Below are 9,765 nucleotides of genomic sequence, written 5' to 3'. Positions count from 1 at the left end.
GACGAGGAGGACGAGGAGGAGGAGGACAAGGAGGAGGAAGAGGACGAGGAGGTAGAGGATGGCTGATGGAGAGCCCAGGTGTGCTCTTCAGCACGTTCCTTGGCATGAGGACTGGGAGCACTTGGAGCTGGTTTGAGGCTGGCGAGAGCGACCTCCAGACCACGCCGGGGACACCTGTGGGGTGGCTGTGACAGGGCTGTGACAGGGCTGTGACAGGGCTGTGACAGGGCTGTCCTGTCTGCCACACGGCTGCCGATGACTGGGGGGGGGGCATGGCAAGGCCAGTGGCCAGCCCCGGGCAGATCCACCCCCGTGCTGCAGGATGGGCCCGCTGGACCCCAGGCTCCTCAAAGCCATGGCTGTCCACACCCCGAAAGTGTCCCAGGCCAGGCTGGACAGGGCTGCACCTGTCTGGGATAGTGAAGGTGTCCCTGCCTGCAGCAGGTGGGCTGGAGTGAGAGGATCCATAATGAGATGATCCATAATGAGATGATCCCTTCCAGCTCAACCCATTCCATGATTCTGGGAACAGTGGCACGGAGAGGTGGGCTCAGGTTCCAGCCCCATTCATGGAGGTGGGACAGTGGCTGCAGGACACAGGGATGCCCAAAGCCCTGCAGATGTGCCCAGCAGGCTCTCCTGGCAGCTGGCGGCTCCGGCCCTGCTCAGGCTCTCCTCTGCACCAGCAGAAGTCACTGCACGTCTCGGAAACTTGAGGGCAGCTGCAGCCCGAACCTACGAAGGGGTGGCAGAAGCTCCCAGTGAACTCCAGTTTGCCATCCACTCTGGAGCTGTGCTGGGGCTTGGTTAGGGATACAAAGGCCGAGCTGGAGGTTCCTGGGGAGCAGCACCAGCCTGTTCTCTGCTTTTCTTTAAGCAGAGGATTATGCAGTGCCACTGATGCCAGAGGACCACTTGGTGCGTGGGCTGGCAGCAGCTCCTGTGGCAGCAGCAGCTCCTGTGGCAGCAGCAGCCTGCATGCACAGAGCTGTTCCTCTCCTCCCTTCCTGGCTGCAAGCCCAGGGAAGGCACTCCTGGCCTCTCACGGTGACCAGGAGCCAGGTTTTGAGGACGGATGCTGCAGCAGCAGCTCCCTTACGGTACCTCCAGCAGGGCAAACTGCCACCATATTTTATGAAAATCCTTTTGCCAGGATTTTCTTCTGCTGAGAAGCTGAGCAGCCTCAGGAATGAAATGTAACCAAGAACTCCCTGCTGCTGCTGTGGGGTGCAGCAGCTGCATCTGGGGCTGGTCCATGGAGGTGTTTCTAATTAATGGCCAATCAAGGATGCAGCTGGCTCAGACTCTGCTCAGTCACAGCCTTTGTTATTCATTCCTTTCTGTTCCTGCCCAGCCTTCTGATGGATCCTTTCTCTCTGCTCTTCTAGTACAGTTTTAATACAGCATTTTAATATAATATATATCATAACATAATAAATCAGCCTTCTGTCACACAGTCACGATTCTCCTCTCTCCCCTCATCCTGGGACCCCTCAAACCCAACCACAGCAAACATTCCCCGGTGCAGGGCCAGCCCCTCCCCACGGCCTGCTGGCACCCCCAGTGCGCCCACCACACGCCCTGCTCCCAAATAACACCAGCACCACACCTTGGCTGCCACTCTTTAATGGCTCGGGGCCACCGCAGGGGAGGGGACACGGGCTGGCGTCCCTCGGCGCTGCTGGAGCAGGGTCTGGCCATCGGGTCTGGCAATCAGGGTCTGGCCACGGGGTCTGGCCATCATCAGAGCTTCAGCTCGTGGGGCATGGGCTCCCCTCGCAGCCCAGCCAGCAGGTTCCTGGCAGCCAGCACGGCCATGGTGCTGCGCGTGGCGTACGTGGCGCTCCCGATGTGCGGCAGGATCACTGCGGGGACAGCAGGGACACCGCTCGCCTGCCAGCCCGCGCTGCCCCTCCCGGGGCTCTCAGAAGAGCAGCACCCGGGGGATGGCGTCGGTGTGTTAATAAATAAGTGATGTTACTGCTGTGATAATGTGTGCAGTAAAGGCACGCGTGGGAATTGCGCCCTGCCTGCTCTTGTTTCAGAGCTCTCACATCTCCCAGCCCTGCAGGTATTTCCAGAAAGTCTCTGCTCCTATCACTCCTCACGCTGCCTACTTTGAGAAACAAGGCAAATAAAAAATGAGCTTTGGCAAAAAAACAGCAGCTTTAGGTTTGTACTTCAGAGAGAGACAGTCACGGGCAGTTCCAGATTTTCATGGATGTCCCTGTGGTTTGTTTTTGGAACTTCCTTTTCCTACCCCAGAAACCCTCTCCCCATGGAGGGAGGACAGCCTGTGACAGGGGAGACACTGGCCACGCAAGCTCCTTGCTAGCCATCCTTCCTCAGCTGCATCGTCCTCCTCCTGAGAAGACAGGTCTCAGTGCTGGCCCTGCTCCTGCCCCATGTGCCATGTGCCATGTGCCACCTTCCCAGCGCCTGAGGCACCCAGGTGACAGCGCCTGAAGCACCCAGGTGACAGTGCCTGAGGCACGCAGGTGACAGTGCCTGAAGCACCCAGGTGACAGCGCCTGAAGCACCCAGGTGACAGCACCTGAAGCGCCCAGGTGACAGGCTGCCCACGCCCACGGCAGCCCAGCAGCTCTGCCAGGACCCCTCCAGGCAAAGCCAGCAGCCCATCTTCAGCCAGGGGGGATCTTTCCCAGCCCCGTTTGTGCCCAGGAGCCCACGGAACACCCGAGCTGGGCAGGGCCCGAGCCGGGAATGGGCTCCTCTTTCGTGCCCCTGCTGATGCCAGATCCTGCACGACTTTCACACACGGAATGAAGGGCCTTCACAAGGGCTATCTCAACAGCTCTGTGGAAAACTGAAACAGCTCCCACACTTGTTTGGCACCCCGCGGGTGGGTTCTTACCCCAGGGCAGCCCACCTAAGCACACCTGCCCTGCCTGTCCTGTGCCAGCAGCGCACTGGTGCTGCCCAGGTGTCCCTGCCACAGCTGCCCGCTCCCCGCACTCACCGCAGTTCCTGAGGGACAGCAGCGGGTGGTCCGTGGGCAGCGGCTCCGGCGTGGTGACGTCCAGCCCGGCGGCAGCGATCCGGCCCTGGGCCAGAGCCTCGTACAGATCCTCCTGGTTCACCACAGCGCCCCTGCCAAGGCCAGGGCCACAGCCTGGCGTCACTCCAGGCGCACGGAGGCAGAGCTCAGACCCTCTCCGGGCGTGCCCGACCCTCCCTGCTGCAGCTGCCCAGCGCGTGCTCCTGGATCGTCCATCCTGCCTTTGGCTCACTCCCGCGGCGCCTCGGGCTCCCCGTGGCTGCGGCCATGCAGGTGCTGCCCGTTCCCAGAGCCCAGCGGGTCCCCCCACGCCCTCGGACCCGTGGAAGGGCCGCGGCCGCTCTGCAGGCAGGGGCCGGGCGGGCAGTACCTGCTGGTGTTGACGAACACGGCGGTTTTCTTCATCCTGCCGAAGAACTCCTTGTCGCACATGCCCTGCGTGGCCGGCGTCAGGGCACAGGTGACCACCACGAAGTCCGACTCCTCGGCCAGCCTGGCGAGGGGCACTGGGGAGAGCAGGGGGATGCCCCACTGCAGCCAGCCCTGCCCTCGGCGGAGCTCCAGGGGCAGCTGCAGCGCCTGCAGGACCCCCGGGCACCCCCAGACCCCCCAGCTCCCACCCAGGAGCCCCCAGACCCTCTAAGTCCCCCAGGAGCCCCCAGACCCCCCAGCTCCCACCAGGAGCCCCCAGACCCCCCCAGGTCTCACCCAGGAGCCCCCAGGAGCCCCCAAGTCCCACCCAGGAGCCCCCAGATCCCCCAGGTCCCACCCAGGAGCCCCCAGACCCCTCAGAAGCTTCCAGACCCCCAAGTCCCACCCAGGAGCCCCCAGATCCCCCAAGTCCCACCCAGGAGCCCCCAGACCCCCAGCTGCCACCCAGGAGCCCCCAGACCCCCCAGCCCCCCCCCAGGAGCCCCCAGACCCGCCAGGTCCCACCCTGCAGGTGACAAGCCCCGTGAGTGACCCCCCCGGGGCTGTGCCAGCCGCGGTGCTCCCCGGCTGGTGGCTGACCCCCCCTGCCCTGGGGTCCCCCTTACCAAACTCAGCCCCAAACTCGGCGGCGCTCTCGGGCTTGGGGCCGCTGCCGGTGTACAGGAACCTCCTGACGCCGAAGGGCTGCAGGCGCCGGGCCACCGCCTGTCCTGCAGGCAGGGAGGAAGGGGCTGGGCTGCTCTGGCTGCACGGCACGGCACAGCACGGCACGGCACGGCTCCTGCAGCCCTGCTGTGCACGGCACGGCACGGCACGGCACGGCACGGCACGGCTCCTGCGGGGCTGCTGCAGCGGGGTCACCCCTGCCCGGCTCTGGGGTGGCTGGGAGGTGTTCTGCCCCGGGAAGGGGCCCAGGGGCACCAGGCTGCCCTGGCAGCGAGGATGGGCTGCTGCCGGAGCCCTGGCCGGGGGTCAGAGACCCTGGCGTGCAGCCACAGACCCCCGAGGCTTTGAGTGTGGCCATGGAGCCAGCTGCCAACCTCACATGAAGAATTGAATGTCACACAGGTTTAGAGAGCACAGCAGCAATGATCACAGGGTGAGGGAACAGTGTGAGGATTCTGTACGTGGGGGTTTGGGACTTTGCTGAGGCTCCAAGGGGAGGAATCAGGGCGGGCCCTGCCCTTCTTCCTTCTTCTTCCTGGCCCCCATGGTTTGGGGGATGCTGGCGCTTCCAGACTGGTCTGGAGTGGACAGTCACTGTCTGGCACAGGTGACAGCTCTGGGAACAGAACTGTACATACAGCACACGTAGTTTTTAGTGTCACAGACAGCAGCAGCCCCGTGGGAGGGCAGCATGCCCCTGGCTGAGCTGCTGAGCAGATCACGGCAGGCCAGGCAGAAAATGTTCAGATAACAATTAATGAACAGCCCTGAGAACTGCAGCCCAAGAGTCCTGACTCCTTCAACAGCTGGGCTGGGAAAAGGACTTTCAACACATCTGGGGGTCGCCCTGATAGCAGAGATCAGCACAGGACAAAGTCCACAGGACACTGGGCACCATCCAGCGTGGACTTTGCCACTGCCACTGTGTCAAGCCCAGCACAGGGGGAGGCAGGGTGCTGCAGGGCTGGGGGTGGTGCGAGCAGAGCTGCTGGGAGAGGCTCTGCAGGCTCCCAGGGGCTGAAACAGCTGAGCACCAGCCCACCACAGCCACAGAGAGCCAGAACAGCCTGGGCTGGAAAAGCCAGGCAAAGACCACCTCGTTCCAGCCCTCCCACCCTGGCAAGGGCTCCTTGCAGCAGCCCAGGCTGAGGGGGAGGCTCCGAGCCCACCTGCTGGGGACAGAGATCAGCCCTGGGAGCCCTGGGATCAGCTGCAGGATCAGCAGGAGCTTACCGATCCTGCCCAGCCCGACGATGCCCACGGTGCTGTCGGACAGGCCGTACCCGCACATCCACAGCGGCTTCCAGGTGGTCCAGCCGCCGCTGGCAGGGAGAAAGGGACAGGGACAGGGGCAGGGGACGCTCAGAGCCCAGCCCAGGTGCTCCTTGTGAGCTGCACGAACCCCTGGCCATGGCCCCTTGTCCCCAGCCATTGGCACAGCCCTGGCACAGCCCATTGTCCCCAGCCATTGGCACAGCCCTGGCCCCTTGTCCCCAGCCCCTTGTCACCAGCCATTGTCACAGCCCTGGCCCCTTGTCCCCAGCCCCTTGTCACCAGCCATTGTCACAGCCCTGGCCCCTTGTCCCCAGCCCCTTGTGCCCAGCCATTGGCACAGCCCTGCAAAGCCCCTTGTCCCCAGCCATTGTCACAGCCCTGGCCCCTTGTTCCCAGCCCCTTGTCCCCAGCCATTGTCACAGCCCTGGCCCCTTGTCCCCAGCCCCTTGTCCCCAGCCATTGTCACAGCCCTGGCCCCTTGTTCCCAGCCATTGTCACAGCCCTGGCACAGCCCCTTGTCACCAGCCATTGTCACAGCCCTGGCCCCTTGTCCCCAGCCATTGTCACAGCCCTGGCACAGCCCATTGTCCCCAGCCATTGTCACAGCCCCAGCCCCTTGTCCCCAGCCATTGTCACAGCCCCAGCCCCTTGTCACCAGCCATTGTCACAGCCCTGCACAGCCCATTGTCCCCAGCCATTGTCACAGCCCTGGCCCCTTGTCACCAGCCATTGTCACAGCCTTGGCACAGCCCCTTGTCCCCAGCCCATTGTGCCAGCCCTGGCCCCTTGTCCCCAGCCCCCTGGCACACCCCTGGCCCCTTGTCCCCAGCCATTGTCACAGCCCCAGCCCCTTGTCCCCAGCCCCTTGTCACAGCCCTGGCCCGGGGCGATTGTCCCCAGCCCCGGCACGGCCCCGGCAGCCTCGGAAGTCCCTCGCTCACCTCCTGACCTGCTCGGCAGCCTCGGGCAGCCGGCGGCACGCCGACAGCAGCAGGGCCACCGACAGCTCGGCCGTGGCGTCGGTCAGCACGTCGGGGGTGTAGCCCACGCGGATGCCCCTGCAGCGGGCACGGGGCAGCAGTGAGGGGTGCAGCCCACCCGGGTGCCCCTGCAGCGGGCACGGGGGGCTCTGGGGGCTGCCCCGCCACCCCGGGGAGCCAGCACGGTGCCTGTCCCCAGCACAGGGACACGCCAGCCCTCCTGCCACCCCCTTCCCAGGCTGCCCCGGCTGGGCACGGCACCCCAAGGCTGCTCCCGGTGACCCCCAGCCCCGAGAGGGGAGCAGGGGGCTGACCCCAGCCGCCCCGAGAGCCCCCCGCGGGATGTGGGGGTGCCGGGGAGGGGGCCCGGGCCGGGCTGGGGGTCAGAGCAGGGGGAGGCTGGGGCGGGGCAGCAGAGGGGCAGCGTTACCGCTTCTTGATCTCGTCCAGGGCCAGGTGGTCAAAGCCCACGGACAGCGTGCTGATCACCTTCAGGCCGGGCCCTGCAACACACGAGGGGCGGTGCCGTGCCTGGCCCGGGGCAGCCTGGGGGGGTCCGGGCTGGCTGGGGGGGTCCAGGCTGGCTCGGGGGGGGGTCACAGGGCTGGCTGGGGGGGTCCCGGGGCAGGCTGGGGGGGGTCCCAGGGCAAGCTGGGGGTCCTGGGGCTGGCTGGGGGTCCCAGGGCTGGCTGGGGGTCCCGGGGCATGTTGGGGGGTCCCGGGGCAGGCTGGGGGGTCATGGGGCAGGCTGGGTGGGTGCAGGGCTGGCTGGGGGTCCCGGGACAGGCTGGGGGGTCACAGGCCTGGCTGGGGGGTCCTGTTGGAGGCTGGGGGGTCCCAGGGCAGGCTGAGTGAGCGCAGGGCAGGCTGGGGGGTCCCGGGGCATGTTGGGGGGTCCCGGGGCAGGCTGGGGGTCCCGGGGCTGGCTGGGGGGGGGGGGTCCCGGGGCTGGCTGGGGGTCCCGGGGCAGGCTGGGGGTCCCGGGGCAGCTGGGGGGTCCTGGGGCTGGCTGGGGGTCCCGGGGCAGGCGGGGGGTCCCGGGGCTGGCAGGGGGGTCCCAGGGCAGGCTGGGTGGGTGAAGGGCTGGCTGGGGGGGGGTCCCGGGGCAGGCTGGGGGAGCAGGGGTCGGGGGCAGGCTGGGGGGTCCCGGGGCTGGCGGGGGGTCCCGGGGCTGGCAGGGGGGTCCCAGGGCAGGCTGGGTGGGTGAAGGGCTGGCTGGGGGGGGGTCCCGGGGCAGGCTGGGGGAGCAGGGGTCGGGGGCAGGCTGGGGGGTCCCGGGGCTGGCTGGGGGTCCGGGGGAGCGGGGTCCCGCACGCACCGGCCGCGTCCAGCACCTCGCGGTCGATGCGGTCCGAGAGCAGGCAGAGCAGCCCGCGGGTCCCCGCCACGCCCGCCAGCAGCTCGGCCCGCGGCACCGGCTCCTCCGAGTCCCACTGCTGCACGCGGCACCTGCGGCACCGGCGCCGTCACACACCGGCACTGGCACCGGCACCGGGACTGGCACCGGGACCGTCACACACCGGCACTGGCACCGGCACCGGGACTGGCACCGGGATCGGCACACACCGGGACCGGCACACATCGGCACCGGCACCGGGGCTGGCACCAGCACACACCGGCACCGCCACCGGCACCGGGACTGGCACCGGGACTGGCACCAGGACCGGGACCGTCACACACCGGCACACACCGGCACCGGGACCGGGACTGGCACCGGCACCGGGACAGGCACCGACCGGCACTGGCACCGGGACGGGCACTGAAACCGGCACCGGGAGCGGCCCCGGGCCAGAGACACAGGTAAGGGGAACAGCGGGAACAGTCACCGACCGGCACCGGGAGCGACACTGGGACAGGCACCGACCGGCACCGGCACCGGCACCGGCACCGGCGCCGCGACCCGCCCGCCCCGCGCTCACCCGCTGGCCTGGGACAGCACCCGCAGCCCCTCGGCCGGGATCCGCCGCGTCACGAACACCGACATGGCCATGGCACCGCCACCGCCGGGACAGCCCCGAGCCGCCCGGAACTGCCCGGGAACGCCGGAACTGCCCCGGGAGCACCGGAACCGCCCCGGAGCACCGGAACCGCCCCTGAGCGCCGGGGCCGCTCCGCCCCGGGCCCGCCTCCTGCGCGCCCCGCCCGCCGCCGGGACAGCCCGGGCAGGGGGGGGACAGCCCGGGACAACCCCGGCAGGGGGGGACATCCACGGGCAGGGGGGGACAGCACGGGACAACCCCGGGACAGCCCCGGGCAGGGGGGGACATCCACGGACATGGGGGGACAGCCCGGGACAACCCCGGGACAGCCCCGGGCAGGTGTGACCGTCCCCGGGCAGGTGTGGCCGTCCCCGGGCGTGGGGACATCCCTGCACAGGAAAAGGAGGCTCAGGGGTCCCTTGTGGCTCTGCCAGGAGGGGACACACCGGGGGGATTTGGGATCTTATCCCAGGGGACAGGGACAGCAGCAGAGGGAGCGGCCTCAGGGTGGAACAGCAGGAATTTCCCCATGGAAAGGGGGCTCAGGGCTGGAGCTGCCCAGGGGGTTGGGAGTGCCCAGCCCTGCAGGTGGCACCTGGAGGTGGCACTGGGAGCCCTGGGCTGGGGACAGGCCGGTGTCCGTGGTGCCGGAGCTGTCGCGCAGCCGGGTGCCCCCGTGGCTGCACACACCTGTGCGCGCTCTCGCTCGCAGCCTGGCGCCCACCTGCGCGTACAGGTGAGCGCACTCCCGCACCCACGCCCAGCGCCGGGGCTCCTTCGGGTGAATTCCCCCCAGGGCCTCCCTGGGACATCCCACAGGCTCCGGATGGGTCACCTGCCCCCCGGCTGGGCGGTGAGACCGTGCTCATTAATTAATTAAACCAGGTTTGAATGGCCTGGGGGCCTGGTTGGAGCGCGGTGTGTGACTGCAGGTGCGGGGCGGGGGAGCCTGTAGTGGATGTTTTCACCCCCGACGGGCGGGAGAGGACGATGTGGGAACCCAGGACACCCCTCTGGGTGCCCTGGATGGGCAGAGCCCCGGGCAGGGGGCTCTGAGACCCTGGCAGCAGCCAAAGACACACGTGGGGTTTGGATCTTAGCCCGTGGAGCAAATCACCAACTCTGTATGAAGAATTACAAGCCACACACACAAGTTTAGGTGTTGTAGTAGAAGTATCACAAAGTGAAAGGAAGGATTTCTGAGTGCTGTACAGGGGGGTTTTAAGCCTTGCACGCAGGGGTCCAAGTTTTGTCCATGGGGGTCAGGGGTTCTAAGATGGAGGGATTTGGGTGTGCCCTGTGCTCCTTCTTTCTCCTTCCCAGCCTCCATGTCTGTGGTGATGTTGGCACTCACAGATTGGTTTAGAGTAGACAGTCACCATTCAATATAGATAGTAGGCATTGGGGAAAAAGC

General features: G+C 67.1%; 1 protein-coding gene across 1 annotated transcript; it reads right to left on the bottom strand.

Annotated features, from left to right (window-relative positions):
- Nucleotides 1-1,610: 1,610 nt before the first annotated feature.
- LOC119695580 (glyoxylate reductase/hydroxypyruvate reductase-like) lies at nt 1,611-8,440 on the bottom strand. The gene is made up of 9 exons (XM_038124359.1): nt 8,292-8,440; nt 7,691-7,821; nt 6,803-6,875; nt 6,334-6,450; nt 5,351-5,439; nt 4,057-4,161; nt 3,390-3,525; nt 2,981-3,111; nt 1,611-1,865 (listed from the first exon to the last, which is right to left on the bottom strand). The coding sequence occupies exons 1-9, from the start codon at nt 8,360-8,362 to the stop codon at nt 1,744-1,746; spliced, it is 975 nt and encodes a 324-aa protein (XP_037980287.1). The 5' UTR covers nt 8,363-8,440; the 3' UTR covers nt 1,611-1,743.
- Between the last annotated feature and the right edge of the window lie 1,325 nt (nt 8,441-9,765).

This window comes from Motacilla alba, chromosome Z, assembly GCF_015832195.1.
Source record: "Motacilla alba alba isolate MOTALB_02 chromosome Z, Motacilla_alba_V1.0_pri, whole genome shotgun sequence".
Lineage (NCBI taxonomy): Eukaryota > Metazoa > Chordata > Aves > Passeriformes > Motacillidae > Motacilla > Motacilla alba.
Note: the sequence above shows the minus strand (reverse complement) of the source record. Positions and strands in the feature narration are given on the sequence as shown.

What these genes read in the sequence shown, in the direction of transcription:
- LOC119695580 (XM_038124359.1), bottom strand. Translation starts at nt 8,362, where the DNA reads ATGGCCATGTCGGTGTTCGTGACGCGGCGGATCCCGGCCGAGGGGCTG. An exon ending in CGAGTTTGGGGCTGAGTTTG is followed by an intron (nt 3,526 to 4,056) that starts GTAAGGGGGACC and finishes TGCTCTCCCCAG; the next exon opens with TGCCCCTCGCCAGGCTGGCC. An exon ending in GCTGTCCCTCAGGAACTGCG is followed by an intron (nt 1,866 to 2,980) that starts GTGAGTGCGGGG and finishes CTGTCCCCGCAG; the next exon opens with TGATCCTGCCGCACATCGGG.